Raw genomic sequence first — 23,307 nt, 5'->3', positions numbered from 1 at the left:
TTAGTGATATGGAGTACTTTTGATCAAATGCACTCTCTATTTACTCTGTGACTGTCTGTAAAGGCCGAGATAGTCATGTGGACATGACTCAGTTGTGAATTAACTCATTATATTCAGTTGGTTTAACATTTTCTAAAGTAAGATTTCTAGCTTACCTGCCACGTAGGTATGCCTAGCATCTCCTGTCTGTAAATGTCGAACACTGAGGTTAAAAGTATTGTATTTTTAAGCAGTTTCTAGAGATTTTAACCTGATACTAATGGCGTCACTTTTCTACTATCCGTCATTAAAATTGTTATGACTCTATTGATAACTTTCTCACAAGTGGACTCTTACTACCAATAGTTTAGACACACTTGACTGGCTTTATTCTTCTCATTAAGTTTTAATACTTTTTAATGACTTTATTACTGTTTTTCATGTTTCAAGATAATAACATTTGAATGACTCTGTTTCCAGACTTTTGTCCTGTTGACAGAGTCTATGCAATTTTGTATACACGGCATGTATAGACCACTTCACAAGACATAAACACTGGTCCAGAAGCACTTCTGGTTTCATTTTTATTTATTTTATTTTTAAATCTTACATATATAATTCAATCTCAAAGATATTTGTTTAACGTTTTGATTTGGTTATAAATGTTCTGTTGGTTGTATTTCGTTCAAGCGTTTGTGTAGTGTTAAAGAACTGAAACAGGAAGTTCTTCTGGACCAGTGCTGGATCAGCATTGCTTACGTTTTCTGAAGTGTCCTATATAAACATTTGAAGAGTTAATTTGCAAAAACGGATAACTCCGTTTAAAAAAAAATGGTATTGTCCATTCCATGTAATATCAATCAAACAGCGTATATACCATAATATCAAATACCATATATCAAAACATGATTTTTGAAAATTGAATCTGTTTTTGCAAATAAACTCTTCATTTATTCACTAATAATTCAGCTTGCACATCAACATCTTATCCTCAAACTTTTAGTGGCCAAATGCTATCGGATAAATAAAGTGAATTTTAACATTAAATTAAAGCTTAGCGAGTGACAGATGTGTTTTCATTCTGCACCCCTGAGGAAATGTTCTCTTGCCAGGATTGTTCTTTTAATAACCTTTAGTTGAAGTGTCGAAGGTCTGTTCCCGCTGTAGTATGTTTTTTATACAAAGTGGTTTTCGGTTTTTCTATAGTGATTCCTTTAAAGAGGAAATGGAAGCCCCCGCATAAATCATCAGTAAAATGGGCAGTGAGCTTTTTGGCTTATTTTTGTTATGGAGTCTACATACGTACAGTATCGGGGTGGGAATCGGCAGGGACCTGGCAATATGATGTCATTATATTATATTGATGTGTGGATTGTGATAGAGATACCTTCTTGGTTAGTGTGTGGTATTATTTTAACGTGTGATGTAACTCAATCTTTCACTTATTTTCATCAGTCTTGGATATTCCATAATTAATATTGATTCAGAGTGGATTTTCTTGAGCTGTACCGAAAAAATGAACCGTACATACCATTGTTTGTTTCAAAAGACTTGCCCTGAATGCCACTCTCATCTATTATTATTTTTATGCATTTTTTTTACATATTTTCACATACATATTAGAAATATCAGTACAGTAACATGATGTATTGATGTTCTCCCCACCCCTAATGCATATTATATCACGTCTCACTTTTTTGAGTGAAGGGTAAACTGGTGAAAAATTAGTTTAACTTTACGTAACTCGTCAAGTATGGAAATTCCTCACTGATGATCCCTGAAATTGCTTGTGCGATGGTATGCGTGTGCGTCAGGAACAAAAGAGCTCGTCGAGTTTTTAGTCTCTGTCCTTATGCAATCCTCATGCAAAACTTTACTGCTGATTATTCATGAATTCAGCGTTTTGTGTGCCGTTTTATCATTATTTTTAAATTGCCAGGATCACTTTGCAAGTCCCGTGTGTGCCGCATTTATTTATTGGTGAGGTTATGGTCTAAATCACACAGCCATTTGCTGTTGTTGTTTCTCCCCTTATGTATAACGTCCTATTAACACCATCTGAAGAACAAAAACGAGCCCTTACACGATCCTCTCTCTCTATCTCTCTCTTGCAGTCTTTCAAATCTCACCCAGGTGTATTGTCATCCAGAGATGTAGCGCACATCTTTGAGTTTTAAACGAACTGCCGCGCTGGTTACCTGTCTCCATATGGATCCCATTAAAACCTCACGCAGCCATCTGTAGCTTAACCACGCTGTGATATCTCAAAACCGCTTTCCTCAGCCCTGCTCCAGTCTGCCAGTCAAGCCTGTGATCCTCTCTCAGTTTAGATTGTACGCAGAGAGGCGCGGCCCATCTGTATCGCACCACTTTCGTGTCCCATATGCATTTTCATAACTCTTGGAAGGTTAGCTTGAGGAACTTAAGTTAACTGTACATTTACATGTTGAATTTAAAGGATTATGGGGGCTGTGCTCGGCTCCCGCCTCCAGCCGCTATCCAGTCTTGCCATATATAGAACATGACCTGCTGCTCACTCCATACTGCTCTTAAAGCTTGCCAGTATCTTACAAGGCCAGTCATGTATGAAATACTGCTGATACGGCCACGCAGTGCATCACAGTTTTATTTATTTATTCATGTTTTTAGACACACTTATGTGAAGGGGTGTTGCAAAACACGGCAGTGCGCTCCCTGAAGGTTGAATCTGACAATTGTTTGTTTTAATTCGTTTGCGTGCCTACATATGACTTTGGTAAATGTACTTTTTGAATACAGTGGATTTACATGGACCTCATTTTAAACAGGATTCTGAATTGATAGGTTTGCTTCTCTGTTATGTTCTCGGGTTTGTTGGTTTTCTCTAAACGATCGGGATGCACTCTAAGAAATGCTGGGTTATTCTCAATCCAGCGTTGCGTCAAAAATAGATGAACCCAACCAGTGGGTTATAAATTAACTTAGCTGTTTCAACACAAATTTCTGGGTTGTTTTAATTTATTGTTGGGTCAAATTTCAATATTTTCTGGGTTAAAGGGACAGTTCACCCCCAAATTAAAATTCTGTCAGATCTCATCCCCCATTTACTGCCATAGTAGGGAAAATAAATACTATGGGACTTAATGGGGCATGAGCTCTGTTTGATTCATTACATTCTTCCAAATATCTTCCTTTGTGTTTACCAGAACAAATACATTTTTGACAGGTTTGGAACAATCTGAGGGTGAGTGAATGATGACCGAACTTTCATTTTTTGCTGAACTACCCCTTTAATTTAACCCAATGGCTTGGTTTGTCCCTTTTTGGCCCAATTTTTTGCTCTATAACATGAAAATGTTGAGAAAACTGATCAGATAGTTTGTTGTTCCCTTTTAAATTCAATTAGCGATTGCTATTTATAGCTTGGGAAATCAAGAATCCATTAGTTCGAATCATAAATGTACAACAGAGTTGTTGTGCGGTACTTATGTACCGATTAACTGACAATACTTTCATGCTGTTTTTTTTTTGAGTGTCATAATTGAAATCCACCGCAATCGGCACATTCATCAAAAGGGTGATTTTAGGTTTGAGAACAGGCTGGATTTAGAAATGAATTAGCGCTGTGTTATTCCTCAGACTGCAGTGAGACGAGAGCAGAGGAAAAGCTGGGTGGCAAAATCTCATATGCGTCAGAGAGATGAGAGGCTGGGGCAGTGCAGGACTCAAAGCAGAGTAGATCTGTGGCCGAGTTGTGTTTCTGAGAGGAATCTACTTTAACTGACCTGTCTAAGGCATTGCAGTGTGCTTTTTCTTCTATAGCCCTCAGAGCACTGGAGGCTAAAAAAAAGATTTGCAGCTGTGGATTGCACCTTGAGCAGTTTCTGGTTGGTTTTGGGTGGCCTAGTTACATACGAGTTGGGCTTACAGTAGAGTTTGTGACTTTTACTGTAAATGTATTTAAATTAATCTATAGATGATGGTCCTGAATAAAACATAGAGGCCAGCCATAAGGATTTTATTTTATTTTCGCTAGTTATGAAATTATGTTCCATGTTCATTATCTTTAAAAAAATCTTAAATGATTGAAATTAGCTGCAAATGATAGATGGAACGAATCATGAACGAAAGATGCAACTCTCTCTCTCTCAATACGACCTTTTCACATGATGTCACGCATCTTCCGTTCTGCTGTGAAGCAGTGTATCGTTACTTCCGCTAGCACTCCAGTTCATAAGGTGGCGGTAATGCACCTATAAGCTGGTTTGCCAACCGCCTGTAAAACTCAAGAAGAAAAAGAAGTTACTTCCGCTAGCGCCTCAGAATGGAGTTTACCAAGTCCCTTGCACATCTGCCACAAATACGGCTAGATGATGTACAACGTCTTGCAGACAAATTTTTGCTAACGACAAGATCAAAGCTAGAGAAAGGACACAAATTCTTTGCTGAACAGGACCTGTTTGATTATGAAGGTAAGTGTTTTGTTTTCTTTTTGTGTTAGCGAAGTTGCTAGGATAAGTACTTGAATACGTGTTCTGTCAGTTTTTTTCCACTGTTGTTAAATTCCTTCACGACGGCAAAATGGAAGTTCTTCTTGTTTGTTGCAAGACGGATGTTATGATACACTGCTTTGCGAAAAGGCGTAAGTTAAGTGACGTCATTGTGAAAAGGGCGTATTGGCTCTGGAGCAGAATGAAAGATACTTTGACAGGACAATTACAATGCAGTTCTCATATTGGCCTATTCTTATTGTTGAAATCAATTTGTTGAAGAAATTGTTGAAGTAGTTAAAGGGATAGCTCACCTAAATATATAAAGTCTGTCATCATTTATTCACCTGTATGAATATTATTTTGCAAAACACTAAATGAAAAAATGTCTCAGCGGTTTTGTGTCCATACAATGGAAGTCAATGTGAACCAGTTTTACCAACATTTTCAAAATATCATCTTTTGTGTATTGCAGAATAAAAGAAAGTCATACAGGTTTGAAATGACATGAGATGTGAACTATTACTTTAAGGATTCTTATAGAAAAGTTATATTATTAACGAAATTCCTTATTAAAACTTACTGTATATTTAAATAAAATTATATATCGCTGCTGTCCTTCTGCAACATCGTATCTCCATATTTTGTGATTTTTTTTATAATTGTCACTGGGTTTTGCAAATATTTAACCAATTAAAACGTATTCAAAAGTGCTTGTCAACTTTGAAAACACAGTATTTAATCATTTAAAAAGTACAGTGTTTTTTCCATTTCCTGAAAAACTGTGAATTTGGACATACAGTACGAGGTTTCAGAAGGACAGCGACGATATTATTTATATGAGTGTGTATATATTATAAAAAGTGTATTTAAAATATTTAAACTTTGTAATATTGAGTTAAAGAGCAATTGTGCCAAAAGTTGCATGTGACGAGGGAGGCGGGACGAGAGCCGTGAGGGAACTCTCGTCGTACCTTCCTGTTGCTCCTCCTCTTATGCTTCCGGAGCTCCTCCTTGAGAGATGCGAGACCGGTGTAACGCACAGCTGACACTCATTATCACTCGCGCCACCGGCTTCGCATCGTTCCCTCACGGCTCTCTTCCCGCCTCCCTCGTCACATGCAATAGCATTTATTGGAAATAGAATTAACTTCATTTGGCTCGCATTGGAAAAAATCCTATCCAAATCTCCACGACATCTGTTTGTATCTAAAATTAGAGCTTTTCTTTTTCAGCATAGCCAATAAGTCACAATGTAAAATAATCTCAAAAGCAACTGAAGTATTTTGGGCTCAAATCAAAATAAACTTTATCTCGGAGCCATCACAGCATTTATGTTCGATGCTTGATAAGAACAGATTAAATGTGCCTGTAGAATGTAGATGAAAGATCAGATTCACAATTTTCATTTAAAGCTGCGCATGTTCCCGAAAGATTACCCTGTGCGAAAGTATACAAGACGACAAATAGATTAGATCTGTACCGTCCTAGAGCATGTTTAATCACCTCACGCATAAAGTCATTTTTCAACGCTCATTATGACATAAATGTTTGTGTTTGCACACACTCCCGTTCTCCAACTCTTCAGGGTCTATTTTCATCCAGGCTGTATTAGATATACCTTTCCTCTAATTATGTTTTAAGTGAAAAAAAGTCAAGGCTATGAAGACTTGGCTTATTAAGTTCACATTACTGTCGCATGAAGAAGGCAAATGAACATGTGTGAGGTTTTATTGCTTCAGTATTTTACTCGGTGTCCTCAAGCACATCATTAGGACGATATATCACAGCACAGCGTTGTTTGTTGACGGGGGTAAGAGAAGCTGATGATGTTATTTACTCCAGAATTTCACTGCTGCTTAATGGCGGAGGGTTTTCACCATATAGAACAAGCAGTGATATGAGGAAAGAGCAAAATGAAGACAGACATCAACATCTGATACAAACATCCTCCTTTATTTGATCAACTTTACGACAAACAAAGCTGCCAGGACGGTTTCAGGAAAATGTTGTGTTATGAAGGGCGTCTGTGTGGTGTCATTCTTTAGTTAGATGTGGCTCCCCGTGTGTGGTCATCCCCCACTCAGCATTGCTAATTGATGCAGCATCTTGCTGATTGTTACCTGCGTGTGTGTGTGTGTGTGTGTGTGTGTGTGTGTGTGTGTGTGTGTGTGTGTGCGCTAGCATGTGTCCATCCTAGCCCTGTGCCCAGGGATGAGACTGCATATCCATCACTACTCTGCAGTTAGAGGCCAGGCCCAGCTGAGGGACCGAATCTGCACCTCCCCTCCCTCTTAACCAGTGGACAGATTCAGGACACCTCGGGTTCATTAGTCATAGCAAAGTAGGGCAGGTGCATCGCGAGCGCTCGGCTCCCTCTCCCAGATCCACTATCACAGTCTCATGGTGCAGTGTGACTCACTTATACGCCACGAGGGCCACTTCAGCGTGAGCCGGGGTCTTTCCCGCTCCATGCTGAACGCGATGGGACCCACGCAGATAAACGTTGGGGGTCCTTCTGCTAGGGGATGTGAATATTTTTTATCTCTTAGAATGTGAGGGCCACAGCCCTCTGCATTTCATATAACAATTTAGTGCAGCATTAATGAAAAGAGCTGAAACATGAATATTAATGAACAATTTCTTTGCATGTGGAACTGCCCCGAGGTGCACAGTCGTAATGTTTTGCCGGCGAATACGGAAAAGTAATATGCAGATCAAAAAAATGTGATAGGAATAAATTCTCTTTGTTTTGGTTTGTGTGGAGCGTCTGCAATGAGGCAGGCCACCCATACATTTTAATATTAAGAGCACTGGAGAGCAAACGCAGTCTTGCGAATGCCAGGCAATTAATATATCAAACACGATATGGACTGTTGTTTTAGTACGGCTTTCTTCACTGAGCCTTTACGAGAAAATTTTGTTAGGCTAACTTTCCAAAATGTTGCTCCTCTCTGTTGCTGGAAAATTGAGCGGTGAAAATGATTTAGTAGATCGTGACTCAAATTAATTTGATTCAATAGCGAGGTCCCTAAAAATGTAACTCCTGCTTGAGAATTGACTTGGACTTGTATCCAATTAACTCTGGGCGTAGAATCCAAATTAGAAACGGGTGAACGCAGTCTCAGCATCTACGGGGAGAAATATTTTCTCGGAATATCACAGAACGGAGATAAAAGGTTCTCTTGTGTCCTGTCTGTCGTTTTTTTCCACTGTTAAAATGAGAGGTGATTTGTTACTTCATTATAAACGGCACTGTGAAACACAGGACAACAGCTGGTTTATGAGGTTTTAGCAATATTGATTGGTTATCGAGTTTACCACACAGCAACTAGAGTGTACAGCCTCCTCTTTTAAACTGCTAGTCCTTATGAAGATGTTTAAAGAAATAAAACATGGTAGAAATGCTGATTTATTTTATAATGTTATAGAAACAGTTGGCAGTGCATATACTGTATGGGTTGTAGTTTAGTATGAGGTAAAGCAAATTCTGGTTACTGTAGTTAGTCATAAAACTATGGAGAAATGTATCATTTATAATGACTAAAACTTAATGGACTTAATGGATAATAAATAATCTATTAATTTGAAAAAAGAGTTAATGTTATGGATATTTTTTAGAAAAGTATGACCTAATGAACAAGCCCAGAGAAAATTTGTATTTCTCAGATGTTTCTCTTAAAATTACCGGAGGAATAGATAAAATAGGATTTTTTTTCAATAGTATTAATTCATATCTTAATATCCTAAGACATAACAGATTCGAGACATGTTTTCTATAAAATCTTTAAAAAAAACATTAAAAATACAATGTTACATGTAAAGTACAGTAACGAATGTATTTTATTGTGATAGTTCAGCCAAAAATGAAAATTCGGTCATCATTTACTCTGTATGACTTTCTTTCTTCCAGAGAACACAAAATATATTTTTAAGAATATTGTTAACCGGCACCCATTCACTTGCATTGGTTTTGTGTCCATACAATAGAAAATATCTTATTTTGTGTTCTGCGGAAGAACGTCATACAGGTTTGGAATGACATGAGGGTAAGTAAATGATGACAAAATTTTCATTTTTGGGTGAACTTCTTGTCAAAATACATTAACATACTGTACATATAAAATGCATACATTTTCTTTTATCTTTCCGTTTTCTACCACCTTTTTTACTTACAGTATATATATTTTTTTTCTCAGCCATGATAAGTCGTTCTCATCCTCCTTTCCTGTAGAAAAGGCAGAATAAAAGTAAATGAAGTGTTGAATTATGGTTTAAATCTTTCACGCTGCTTGATTATCTAATGGCTCTTTAAGAACAACTGAAGCTGGATCGCTTTTGTCTTTATTTCCCTGTATATCTCACTTTTATGGGAAAGTGTGTTATTTTACTTGATGTACTTTGTCTTATTTCAGCCTGATACCCAGAGAGCATTGTTAGTGAGCCATTAGTTGCTCGATTTAAAAGGTGTAAACCTTGTAAACATCGCTCTCTTTGTCTGATCATCCCAATCACCATGACACAACAATATTGGCTGCAGTACATAAATGATTCACTTTTATTGTCATTTTTGACACAGGTCCACATTGTAAACCTGTATTTCACATATAATCGTTGTCCTTCTGAATGTCCAAATTCGCTCTTTTTCAGGAAATGGAAAAAACACTGTACTTGTCAAATGATTAAATACTGTGTCAAGTTGACAGGCACTTTTTAATACTTTTTATTGGTAAAAGCCCAGTGACAAACATAAAGGGTGACTAATAATGATTTTTGGCAAAAAATAAAAATCACAAAATATGGAGATACAATGTTTCCGAAGGACAGCAGCGATACCCTTACGAAAATTAACCATGTTTTTTTTGTGGTACAAGTGTAGTAACCATGGTTTTTTGGTGCATTGATTACTTGGGGCAAAACCATGATTTTACTACAGTTACCATCGTTTACTATGGTTTTCAAATCATGGTTATTTTGTGATAACCATTGTTTTACTACAGTAACCATGGTTTTTTGGTTTTAACTGTAGTAAAACCATGGTAAATTTTCGTAAGGTCTTTGGTGAGATTTGGTGACTTTGTTTATGAGCATAATTACAGTATTCTGGTTACATAAACTACAATTTAAACACAGTATTAGGAATCTTGCAAACATAACCATCGGCTCATGCAGTCATGTGAGTGGCAGTACTACGGAAAATGGTGGTGGAGGCTGGCTGTAGGTGTAAAAGGAGCCGTGTCCAGCTTCCTCTTTTCTTTTCTCTCTCTTATCCGCTCTGTGTGTCAGTGAATACAATAGCGGTAATTAATAAGGGCCGTGTTTTGAGTTAGACTGACGTGTCTGAGGCCCTGACTGTAGAGCCCTCAAGGTGAGTTAGATTGGAGACAGGCGTCCACAGGGCCAGCGTTCTCTTCACTCAGCCGACAGCGAGTGACGTTTGACAGCTCCGCTCAGGAGAGCCAGTGAAGGACAGAGTGATCTCTTTCTTTTGCTTTTGTTAACTCTAGGAGACTGTCTGCTCTTTTCCTCTCTTATCTTCTTCACTCCTCTGCTCTCCATGTGTTCCTCTAAGCAACAACTCATTTCCAGTCATTCCGGCTGATGTTGACCATAGATTATTATAGAAGGGTAATCAGTAGTTGGACATCGAGAATTATTATTATTAACTATCTTGGGTGCTAACAGGCTTTCTTTAACTTCCTTGTTCTCTTCACAATGACAATAAAGCACCATCTAGGCTTTAGCACGCAGTACGAATACTCAAACCTGTTTAAATGAGTTCCAAAATATATGCATGCTGATTTTGCATTTGTCATGAAACAGGCCCGAGACTACAGAAAGAAATTTGTAAACTTGGAAATGTAAAATATTTTTCTGCCAGCATGTTCCACCCGGTTGGAGCTCGCAAGGAAGTCGAATTTCCTTCATTTCAAGATATCCCCGGGACGAGTAAACAATATCAGAGAGGCTGAGTTGAGGGTGTATTTTAAAGATGCATTTTAGTCCAGTCAGAGTAGGCTGATGGCCTTAAGGCCTTTAGAAAAGAGAGGGGATGAATGTGCGTTTCTGACGCAGGTGTAGGATGTACTGGTGTGAGAAATGAGGTGCTGTGAAGTTGGCAAGCCCTCCAGCAGTCTGTGTACCACTGAAAAGAGATGAGGGCCTCGAGGAAACTTAGTGGGTCAGACGAAGCTGGACTTTTCACACTGGTGTTTTTGTGTGTGAGAGAAACGCATACACCTTTTATTTGATCTCGAATGCCGGACAGAATACTCATACAAGAAACATTGGTAACAGAGATGGTACAGGCTAATGCAGCTGAGAACATTTATCTTTGTTCATGCAATGTTTAATAATTCAAATCAGAATTGCTTTATTAAAAAAGTTTATATCAGATTTGCGAGAAGTTCCACTTTGAGAAAGATGTTATGTTGTGAAATGATTCTATGAAACTTTCAATTATGCAACATGAAATGTGCTTTTTGTCTGCCAAAGAAATGTGTGTATATTTTAGGGTCAAATTTTTAGCCAGAAGTGAGCAAAAACACCCATTTGGGGGTGTCCTCATTCGTAAAAACACTATACAAATGTAATGTATTTTTCAATATTGTAAAAAATGTCAAAAGTTTTCTGTTGGGTTAGACTGTGAGTTAGGTTATATTGTTTATAAAACTAAAAAACTAAAACCTGATTTATCATAGTTTTATTTATTTTATTTTGATTTGTTTTATTAATATTTTGAATTGTAATTCATTTTATATTTTTAGGTTTTATGTTAATTTTAATTTAATTTAGCAGTTTTGTTATGTGTTTTTGTAGATGTATTATTCATTTATTTTTTTATGTTATTAAAGATTAATTTATTTTAGTTTTAGTTTTTATTTAAGTTAAATATTGGAAACCTATAGGTACTACAATTATTATTTATATTTATTATAATAATATTTATTCCAATATTTTGATGGATTTATTTTCATTTATTTTAAAAGATTTTTCTTTAGTTTTAGTAAACTACAATAACCTTTATAAAAATGATAGAAGTCTATGAAATAGAAACATGCTTGTATGTATGCATGAAGGACAATAGTAAACCATCCCTTTTTGTTACTGTTTACATAGTAGTACATACCAGCCAATCGAATTAGAGAACCGGAAGTAACTTTTGGATAGTACATGAGGCATGCTATTCATGTGTGTATTGCTTTAATCTTGTTAATCATGCGTGTTGCTTTAGTTCACCTTTTAATTGTTTGCTCAGCTCTGGTGCAGATGTTGACATTCGCATGGATTTAAGCCGTTGGTCTGGTAGGACTTCCATGTCTCATTGCACGTGACTCATTTGGCTTGAGGATGCGTGTCCTCATCTACTTTCACACCTGACATAAAAGTCTAGGACCTGGCTGCGCAAAACAGGTCATCGCATCGATTTTCGCTCAAGCCCTCAGCCAGGCTCGGCATTAGCAGCCACGAGTGGATGACAGCTCACCTCTCCGCAGAGTGACACCAGAGCAAATGGATGCCAGCGGACGAGATGCGCAAAACAACACAGCCTGAGGGCTCTCAGACCTTTGGCTCCGTGACTCATGTTCTACCTCCACGCCGTCACGGCCCAGATGGAGCGAAAATTATGCATCATGCCAGGTTGCTTATGGGATGCTCAGCTCCGAGAACCATGTTATTTTTGTCTGCAGCGCTTGAGGACGTCAGATCTCTGTGATTGCTTTTCCTGTTTTCTGCATGGAGAGATTTGTTGAGTAGATGATGGCCAAGCAATACCAGCTCAAGTGTGAGGAGCTGAGGTTTCTTCATTGCTTTGTGTGTTTCATCATATTGATTCCAAAACCATACGTTGACAGTTTATGGAGCACGGCAAGTTGTGTGACGGGCGGCTGCGTGAAGCGTTACACTCAAGCACTTAAACAGGTGGCTTCACAGTGATGCAGCTGCAACAATCTCATCGGCTTCTGAACACATCTGCCAGCTTATCTGATAGAAACTCAATTTACCAATGATTTTACATCTACATTCCACCCTTCATCTCAGACTTGCTCCCTCAAATTTTTTCTCGATGTATATTTCCCGTTATTGTTTATCCTGGGCCTGTGCTGTCATAGAGAACAAGACAAGAACTATAAAGAATTGTATCTTCCCTAAAGCTGACAGCTGGCTCATTGGGGGGAGATGCTTTGAAGTACGCTCGGTTACTCCACACATCAAATCTAGCTTCCATCATCCCACATCATCCTTCGGATGAGACTTTAAACCGAGGTCCTGACTCCCTGTGGTCATTAAAGATCCCATGGCACTTCTCTTAAAGAGTAGGGGTGTAACCCCGTTGTCCTGGCCAGATCCCCTCCACTGGCCCTTGTCAATCATGGCCTCCTAATAATCCCCACCCTCTGAATTGGCTCTATCTCTCTCTCTCCTCTCCACCTATAGCTGGTGTGTGGTGAACGCACTGGCGCCGTTGTACTGTGGCTGCCGTCGCATCATCCAGGTGGATTCTGCACACTGGTGGTGGTTGAGGAGAGACCCCCCTCGTATGATTGTATGATGCCTCATTCATTCATCTTGGAACAAGGATCGTCTCATTTGCTTGAAAGTCGGTGATCCCCACCCTGCGCGGCCTTTCAGTTCCTCACTTTCAGTTTTTGTCATTTTTGACTTGTTTTGTTTTTATATTTTGGAAGGGTTTTTTTCTGACCTCAAATATCGATCACTCTTTCTCTATCGATCAGTGTTTCGGCGCATAAATGGAGCTGACATTTCTTGCTCTGATTCCCCCTGCAGTGAAGCGGTGCTCGCATGACACGGCAAGACTCAGGGCGCTAAGCTGGAGTGTCAGAAGTCAATACTAAAATTATAACCAGACTTTCTGCAGCATTGAAAGGCTTTTTTGTATTACGTTTTAAAAAATCCATCGTTAACACAGAAGATTCAAAGGTTAAAATCCAGGTCAATGAGGTATGCAAGGGATTTTTTCCTTTTGACTAGTTGTATGCAGCAGAATCTGTAGCTCTCTACTTACTCATGATGTAGACCCACTGTCCTTGTGTAGATCAGAGCGTGTTTGTCATAATCTAGTCATGCAGTCTCAGTTCATGCCTCAGTACTAGCAACAACTGTGAATGCATCCAATCAGTGTAGTGCAATGTATTACATCCAATAATCACACAGTGAACACTGTGTCAGTAATTTAGCTGGTTTTATTTGACCTTTGATTACTTTAGTAGTTTTTTTATGTTAACAATACTTGATATTGCTGTATGCCTTGAATGCTCTGTAAATCACTGTGGATTAATGTATCTGCCAAATGCATAAATCTAAATGTAAATAATTAACTGCACAAACATCAAGCACTATTTATTTATTTAGTATCTTGATTTTCAATTAAATTAAAACTGTTTTTACATTTAAATTGTTAAACTAGATTTTATCGGCATCTAGCGGTGAGGTTTTTAATTCCAACCAACGGCTCACTCCACCCCTCCCCTTCGAAGCACTACAGTGGCTGACACAGGGCTAAGATGTCGTCACCTTTTCGCTCCTTTGCCGAAGGAGATAATGTATTTACGAAACACGCTCTGTAGAGCAGTTTGTCAATTTAGGGCTACTGTAGAAACAACACAGCGAATTCCATGTAAGGGGACTCGCGGACACTCATTCTAAGATAATAAAAACAGAACGCTTTATTATGTAAGGTCTGTATACACCTCTGAAGACATAGTTATATGTATTATATTGCATTTCCGTAAGTAGATTCTCCAAAAAATTTAAACCATTAAAGCTACAATTCATAGCTTGTCTCTCTATCGCCTTTTCTCTGTGAAACATAAAATATAATGTTACTTTTTTACTTACCTTTACGTGAGTTTAAGATAAATTGCATCAAACTGACATTTCGTTGTGAAATTGTATCCAAAAGTATTCAAAACTTATTAATCACTATAATAAGCTTACTGTTGCGAATTATGGTAAGGAGGCATTTTTTAATTGATTAATAAAAGTTTTTAAAAGTTTGTGTTCGGTATTACTTTTGCTTTATCTCTTGAATGTGGAAGATAAGATTTTCTTCAACGTTGTGGCCAATAGACTCTCAGCATTTCCGAAGAGTAACAACTTCATCGACACTTCAGTGCAGAAGGCAGGCATAGGGGGTTTCTCTGGATGTTTGGAACATGCTAACATCATCTGGCACCAGTTGCAAATGGAGAAGAAAAGACCTGCATGTGGTTTTTCTAGATCTTGCCAATGCCTTTGGATCAGTGCCACATAAGCTGCTGTGGACAGCCTTTGACTTCCACGTTCCAGAGCAGGTAACAAAGCTGATTAAGGCATATTTTCAGGATCTTCAATTCTGTATTACAACACAGGATAGTACCACCACTTGGCAACAGCTGGAGGTTGGCATAATGGCAGGTTGCACAATTTCGCCACTGGCTTTCACAATGGCAATGGAAATAATAATCCGGGCATCGCGTTGGGTGGTTGGAGGAGAACGTTTGAAAAATGGGTTGCGCCTACCTCCAATCGGGGCATACGTGGATGACATGACAACCATCACAACAACCAAAGCATGAACAAAGCTGCTGCTGTATAAACTCCAGGAGAACATTAGTTGGGCACCAATGGAGGTCAAACCCAGCAAATCCCGCAGCATTTCTATTGTCAAGGGCCTGTTTACCGATGACAGGTTCTGTATAAAGGGGCGAGCCTATACCAACGGTCATGGACAAACCCATTAAAAGCCTTGGGTGGTTTTACACCGCAGACCTTAAAGACGCCGAACAGGTGGAACAACTACCAAAGCAAGTGTTGTTGAGGCTGCAGCCACTAATCTGGATGAGCTAACTGACACAGGAAGTGGGGTCCAGAGGACAGGTCCAGTGGAGGATACTTAAGAACTGGCCAGTGGTGCGGAAAGAAGAAGCCACTGGCTGTGGTTGAGGCAGATGGACACAGCATGGGCTACCAGATGACCATGTAACAATGCGACACACACCCAGGGCTGATCAACCTGCGGTGGGCCTCCCTTGGCTGAGGGTTGCCAAAACACCCAATGATGCTAAGGTGCACAACTGACGATGTGTCGCATTGTTGGGAACCAAACAAAGGGCATTATCAGCAGCACCTCACCAAAAGTCATCTTTCACCCAGGATAATGGATGTGATGAAAATGGGATCGGACACAACTCACGAGATGTCTCTCTGATAACAGCAAGGAAAGGTTTAGTATGCTATGTATTTCAATAATCATAGATCCCCCAAACACAAAGGATGCCTACCCGACGACGAACCCAGTGAAACCTTGGACCTCCTTTCATATTCTTGACTGCTCCCCCTGTCGTGCATAAGGCATGGGAAATGTCCTATTGGGCATTAAACTGTGCTGAAATAGTGGGATTATAACACCTAGTCCTATTAAAGGAAAACACCACCGTTTTTACATATGTCACTATGTTCTTCCCTCAACTTAGACGAGTTGATACATACAGTATCTGTCCCGTCTTAGTGCGTGCACTTAATCGCTCTAGCGCGCGGCGCCACTATGTTAGCATTTAGCTTAGCACCATTCATTCCTTATGTTCCAAACAGGGATGAATTTAGAAGCCACCAAACACTTCAATATTTTTCTTATTTAAAGACGGTTACATGAGTAGTTACACGAGTAAGTATGGTGACACAAAATAAAACGTGCCGATTTTCTAAGCGGATAAAAGATGATAACTATAATGGAAGAGCACTTTGCAGCACTTCGACCTCGGCGCAGTAATAGAGGGAGAGGGAGCGGGGGAGTTTTCAGGAGTGATGATATTACTGCGCCGAAGTCGAAGTGCTGTGAAGTGCTCTTCCGCCGTACATTATAGTTATCATCTTTTATCCGTTTAGAAAATTGCCACGTTTTATTTTGTGTCACCATACTTACTCGTGTAATTACTCATGTAACCGTCTTTAAATAGTAAAAACATTGAAGTGTTTGGTGGCTTCTAAATTCATCCCTGTTTGGATCCCAAGGAATGAATGGTGCTAAGCTAAACGCTAACATAGTGGCGCCGCGCGCTAGAGCAATTAAGTGCACGCACTGAGACGGGACAGATATGTATAACGGTGGTGTTTTCCTTTAAGCGAATCTTGCTGTATTAACCTCTTCAGCTCTGGTACATATTTTGCACCTGAATTTAAAAGAGGTTAAAATTGCTTTCAAGAATTGTAAAATAAATCACTGGTATGGGCATCAACTGCTGACATTTACCTGTCATGATACCCCAGCGTGATTGACAGCTGTGGTACCCAATGAGCTCATTTAAAAATATTTAGACCTGTCGGTCTGTTCACAGGTTAAGAGGATATCCATTTGTCCTCAAGCCCTCCCCAAAATGCCTCACTTCATTGTTTCTCTCTCTTATTATCTGTCTGTCTCTCCTTCCTCACTCTGTGAAGCCTCTCTTCATCATGTTAACTTCAGATGGATGGAGTTTCAGGAAGTACAGGCTGACACACCTCTCAGACCCTCATGGCTGAATGTAGAGTCTGGTGTGTGGTAGACAGTGACAAAGCACAGCAGCTCACTGCACTCCAAGCTGTATTTAATTGTTTCCTCTCTCTGTTGTTGTCTGAGCGAAAGTGAACATAAAGGTATAGTTGTTATGTAATGCAAATTCTGGAAGATGAATGGCTATAGCGTGCACCGTGTACCCAGTATGCTCCATGAGTTAAATATGGCGTTTCCGCACAAACTCCGAAGAGAAACTCTGAAACTTCTTTGACAGTGTTTATTTAAGAAAATCTCAGCGTCTGTGACGTAGGCTATTCGTCAGGTCTATTTATTTTACATGTTTCCAGGAAAAAATAAACATCAAAGAAATACATTCTTGTTTGTCGAGACGCAGACCAGACGTGCCGCTCGATGTTTTCTCCTCCCTGAACATATTATTTTTCACAGAAGATGAGAATGGGCTGTGCTTGCTTGAGTGGATTTTATTTTTTTGGAAATACACAACCAGATATCTATACACCAGCCACAGTTATCAGTCCAGTACTATACATAAAACACAGGGATTACTCTCCAGTGCCCGAGGCTCAGACAACGATGGTTACGTGTTCAGTGTGTGTTTGTGCAGGAGTGTGCGTACACGTTTGTAGGTGTGCTGAAGTGTGGAAAATGAGTAGGCTGAATCTTGCTACATCCAGCCTACTGCATATAATCAGCCCGAGGGCTTTTAACAGAAGCGTGCCATTAGCTCAGGACCGGCTTCTTCACAAGCTAATAAAGACCCAAATGGATTACGGCTCTTAAATCAGTCTGATTTACTCTACTGGCTAGTTTTCCGCCGGATGACTCTGTAGTTGAGCACGTGTGGATCTCTGTCCTCTTTCCAGAGCAGGTACCCAACTCCATCACCCCCACCCCGGTCACCATCTCCATCACCCCCACCCCGGTCACCATCTAATGCACTTACCGCGTACTTGGATTGACGTTATAAATCGTCCTGAACCTCTTCCTCGCGTTAAAGAGACAGTTCACCCAAAAATGAAAATTCTGTATTTATTTACTCACCCTCAAGTTGTTCCAAATCTGTATACATTTCTTTGTTCTGATGAACACAGAGAAAGATATTTGGAAGAATGCTTGTAACCAAACAGTTCTTGGCCACCATTGACTACCATAGATGCAAAATTGCTTTATAAATTCCTTTGTTCTGTTGAACACGAAAAGGTATTTTGAAGAATGTAGGAAAGCAAACAGTTCTGGGGTACTTTTGACTTCCATTGTAATATGTTTTACTATGGAAGCATTCTTTCAAATATCTTTCTCTGTGTTCATCAGAACAAAATAATTTATACAGATTTGGATCAACTCGAGGTTGAGTAAATAAATAAAGACAGATTTTTAGTTTTTGGGTGAACTATTTCTTTAAGGAACGATCCACTTTTTTTTTACCCTGTGTCCGCACGTGTTTCCCCATGTGCACAGTCTGCCACATAACGTAACAATTCAATTACTTCCTCTAGTTGAAATTCAATTTCACGTCACAGCTGATGTTTTCGCATTAGCCGCATCACATTTAATCAGCTTTTCCTCAGTTCGTCAAGTGCCGATTACCATCAAGTAACAGAGTATTACTTTCCGCCAGGTTGAGATATAAATCAAACAATGGCGCAATATGTGTGCCACACTCATTTAGCATTGTGAGTAAGAGAGGCGGTTATGTAAGAAGGCAGCGTCGTGTGGAAAATGAACAGGTGGCTCGTGCTCCTAGGCTCCAGACTTTATTTCTTGTGCCACCTCCCTGCAATGTGTGCCTTTTGGCCTTCTCTTCCCAAAAAAAGGCATAGCTCCAGTTGGTCTGGAAACAATTAGAAAAGGTTGTAGAAAGCCAGGGAGGCTTTGTCAAAATGTCAGCGAATTAAATGACTTAATTTCCCATCTTTTGTTTCAACAGGCAGTTCATCCAAGTCTACCAACAGGCCAAAACAACAGCAGCAGCCTCACAAGGGAGCGACGGCCAGCACGAGCGCTCGCTGCAGACCAGCACGGGCGACCCGCGGCGGAGCGGGCGACTGCTTGTGAGGACCGGGCCTGCGCCACTTCTTCGGTGAGCCAAGTTGGGGGAGGGTTGCGAGAACCGGGCCAGAGAGCTGTTGAAGGTGGGCAGACATCATCTGAGGTCCCCGCGACCTGGAAGACGGATCACCCTGGGCCGTCTCAGATCCCTCGGGTGGTTGCAGGAAGCATCACGAGTCTGCCCGGCAAGGCCAGTCCTTCACGCAGCTTGTCTTCAGACAGCGAGAGGGGACCTCGCAGTGAGCGGGGGCCTTTGCCCAGGCTTCAGTCCTCCTTTACTGGCCGTCTGGGACAGCCGCCCCGTGGTCCACTGTCTTTACATATGTACAGCCGAAAAAATGTCTTCCTACAGCACTCTCTGCATACAGCTGAACTGCAAGCTCTTGCTCAGCAGGATGGCTGAGACAACACACACACACATTGACACAAGCCTCAGACGGATACAAACTCCACACACACACTCAACTTTGGTGCAGTTTCTCAGCGATGTGACCACGAGTACCTTCAGAACCACATGTACTCAGTTATTCTGCACAGTAACTAATACTGTTTTTCCTCTTAAATCTCAGCTAGACTTTAACTGTACATTAGGACTTTACCTATTCATTAAGATGTGAAATTCTTCATTTATACTGTGTCAAAACCAATCCGTCTTCTGCACTACATTTTTTAAATAGTACACGCTGCTCTACTGTATTAAATACTTTGGATAGACTTTTTCACTTGTAAGATCATTATAGTGTACAGTCCTGCAGAACATACAGGTACAAGTATGTGCAATTGAGGGATGTCAAGATGATAACAAGGTCCAAAATTAACACTTAAAATGGTTTTGCCAGTCAGTTTTTGGCCGGCTAGTCAACTTAATGTAACTCTAATGTTGCAGTTCAAAGTACAGCTAGTCAAAAAATAAGAGACCACTCCAAAACTATTTTGAGGTTTTCAAAATGTACTTCTTATAGGTGCGTGTTGAAGTAAAAGAATCATTTTTGTTATGTTCTGTGAACTAGTGACAACATTTCTCCAAAATTCCAAATAAAAATATAGTTTTTTATTTGAAGGAAATGGAAACAAATGGGTCCAAATAACAAAAAAAGTTGGACTGGAATTGGCACAATACATTCTGTATAAAAGCAAAACTGGAGTGGTTGCTTCATTTTTCTACTGCTGTAATTGTTAAAATGATACTCAATTCCTGTCAGAACATGAACACTTCCAAAAAGTACTTTTCTATTTACTATGTCTGTATTTAAAATGATAGTTCACCCAAAAATGAAATTCTGTCATCATTTACTCACCCTCTTGTCATTTCAAACCTGTATGACTTTCTTCTGCAGAGCCATTCACTTGCATTGGTTTTGTGTCTATACAATAGAAGTGAATGGTTGCTGGCGCTGTTCTGTTACCAATTTTCTTCAAAATATCTTCTTTTGTGTTCTGCAGAAGAAAGAAAGTATAATACAGGTTTGAAATGACCAGAGGGTGAGTAAGTGATGACAGAATTTTCATTTTTGGGTCAACTATCCCTTTAAGACTCCATTAAACCTCCATGTGGTACCACATGAAATACTAAGTATTAAGCCACCACAATAACAATAGCTTTCATCCTTTTGTGACGGGTATGATCGACAGAGACCGATTCATGTCAGCGTGACAAAAGTTAATTTTGGACCATGTAAAAACGGCTAATTGACTTTCAAAACAGTTTTCAAAACCATTTAACATTTACAAGTCTTAACCCGGACTCACAATCACAAACTGTCTTTTTAGATTAAGCCTAATCAGTTGTAATGTTTGTAATCGTGGGTCACATAACCAGCCCAGCAAGATATTTTGCACCAGTAAACACGACTCCAGTAAACAAGACCCCTGCATATATTGCCAAACAGTTCTCGGTGGAAGAGAGCGCTTCAAACATCTTGCTGCTGGTGAGAATTACCCTCTCGTTGTCAGACCCCTTTTAGGGAATTTAACACTCATTAGCCTCTTCTAATTGCAAGCTGCTTTTTTCCTGTTTCCTTTGGCTGCGAACAGTAATGGAAGAAGAGAATTCTTTTGTACAGTGATTTTAAGCTAAAACTGATTTGACAGCCCTTGTGGAGAGATTCAATGATAAAGCCTTAAGTAATAAACATTGCTGCCTTCGCCGGACAGTAGATCATTAGACGGATTTCCAAGGCAGCTGGGTTTGAAGAAAGATATTGTTCTACTTTTCTGTAAAGCCTCTTGTAGAGACATTCACTATATTGAAGGTGCTGTAGATGATGTCGGACAATTCTGTTATCATTCACCTTCATGCGGTTAAAACCTGTATATAATGCTTTTTTAAGAGGAACCCGAAATAAGATATTTTGAGAAATGTCTCATTGGTTTGTTTCCATACAATGCAAGTCAATGGGGTCCAATGTTGTTTGGTTGACCAACATTGTTCAAAATATCTTCTTTTGTGTTCTGCAGCAGTAAGAAAGACATACAGGTTGGGCGTGGCATTAGGGTGAATAAATGATGAAAGAAATTTCATTTTTGGCAGAACTGTCCCTTTAACTTAAATGAATTTTGGTTTTCTTTGTGAATGTGCAAAATGATTGACAGGCAGAAGAAATTCTGATTGGCAAAACAACAAATCTGTTGAAACTTGAAAGAACCAAATACTATGTAGGCCTATCATTGTGATACTATATTTCAGTCCACCTGATTTTGTGTTCTCAGATTTTTCTGAGTGCCATTCCTTTAAAATCACTTACAGCACCTTTAATCCATTTTTTTGGGGGGGGGAACTCCCATTTACATATAGATAAGACTTTGATTTCAGTTTAATACAATAGACTAATAAAACGCAACTAAATGTGTTAACATCTCCAATACTGTACATGTAAGGCTGCCATACACATAGAGATAAGTGCAGTCTGTGGATGAGTTGTTGAAAGAAGTAATGGCCTCATCTACGCAGCGTTGGGATAACATTGATGTAATGTTGGGACGGTGTTGACCCGGCTTTACGGATCAGGAGCTACAGCAAGGACACGTGGAGGAGAAGGAAACCCTAAAGAAACCGAGTGCCATCCATCCAGCAGGTCTGCTCCCTGAGGTCCACTGCTCCAATTCCAGTGATCCGCTGGGAATGCCATCGCTTTCTATCCCAATCCCTCTCTCTCTCAGACCTACTTCAAGCTTTATGTGCGATCAGGCCCTTGGAGAGAAAAGCTTTGGCTCCGTCACACTATTACTCATATCGCACTCCCCTGACCAGAACGTGTTTGTCTTGCGTGATTTTGGAAGGACCTCATGAGGGCAGATGCTGCTGGAAGTCAGTCCGTGTTTGAGCTCTTAGCAATACTGTTTAAATTCTGTGTGGGACTGTTGGATGTTTAGCGAGCGGTACGAGAGAAAGAAACGATCCTCGTTCTTTGCTAAGCCTGCACATGGCTTTTAAATGCACGGCATGACTTGAGAATAGACGTTTATGGGTTCGAATATAAGAGATTGTGTGGAGAAAGCAAGCGAGAGGAAGAACTCATGGATTTTTACACATGTCGATACAGCAAGTGACTGTGCTGTCACATTTCTGAACTCGTGAACACATTGAATAGATATTTGTTTGGCCTTATTTATTATGTAAAATTGAAAAACAAATATCAACTCTTATTTTGTCTGTTTGGGCTTTTCAACCTGTGTATAAAATGTGTCCTCATTACAGATTCTGGTAATACATCAAAATCATCATTTTTAAATGTTGAAATGTTTTGTTGAAGTATGTACAGAGTTCACATAACAACGGCACTTTTATGAGATTTCAACTGTAATAAGATTTTAAATATTGTTTTCATGTCCTTCCCTCTCTCTGGTTGTTAACAATAATTTTCACTGTGTAATATATTCAATCACATTAAAGACAGATATTTCAAAAACAAATGGCTGTCGTAAACTATAACTTGTAAGCCCTAGTCTTTATTTTCCACATTACGCCTTCTGTAAAGTACTTTTGCCAGCGCTGCACCATCAAGACACCTGTTCATTAATGTTTGACATCCTTTTTAATGTACACAGAGAATACTCTGTAAGCAATATCACATTTTACAATCATCATCTCTAGGAAACTAGGCAGGAAAATGCCATTTCTTTGATAGCCTGCAGCAGTTTAAGTGTCCTGCCCTTGATTCCTGGTGAAGAGGGAAAATTAATGTCATCCTTCTCAAAACGCCCTCTAGGAATTGCTTATTGTGTTGCCTATAATGTATTGCATCAAAATATATGTCCCAAATCCCCATGTGACTCACAAGATGTGTGTCCCCA

The 23,307-nt window shown here is 39.5% G+C and overlaps 1 protein-coding gene across 3 annotated transcripts in view; it reads left to right on the top strand.

Annotated features, from left to right (window-relative positions):
• ccser1 (coiled-coil serine-rich protein 1) overlaps nt 1-22,917 on the top strand; it is an 89,773-nt gene extending 66,856 nt beyond the window's left edge. For 2 of the 3 annotated variants that reach the window (XM_057356715.1, XM_057356716.1), the window contains exon 10: nt 18,893-22,917. In XM_057356715.1, coding sequence (XP_057212698.1) covers nt 18,893-19,417 — 525 coding nt within the window. In that variant the 3' untranslated portion in view covers nt 19,418-22,917. The remainder of the gene's footprint in view (nt 1-18,892) is intronic. The other variant, XM_057356718.1, reaches the window with a different exon arrangement.
• The last annotated feature ends 390 nt before the right edge of the window (nt 22,918-23,307 follow it).

This window comes from Triplophysa rosa, linkage group LG17 (genome assembly GCF_024868665.1).
Source record: "Triplophysa rosa linkage group LG17, Trosa_1v2, whole genome shotgun sequence".
Taxonomy (NCBI): domain Eukaryota; kingdom Metazoa; phylum Chordata; class Actinopteri; order Cypriniformes; family Nemacheilidae; genus Triplophysa; species Triplophysa rosa.
This window is presented reverse-complemented; position numbering and strand designations above follow the sequence as displayed.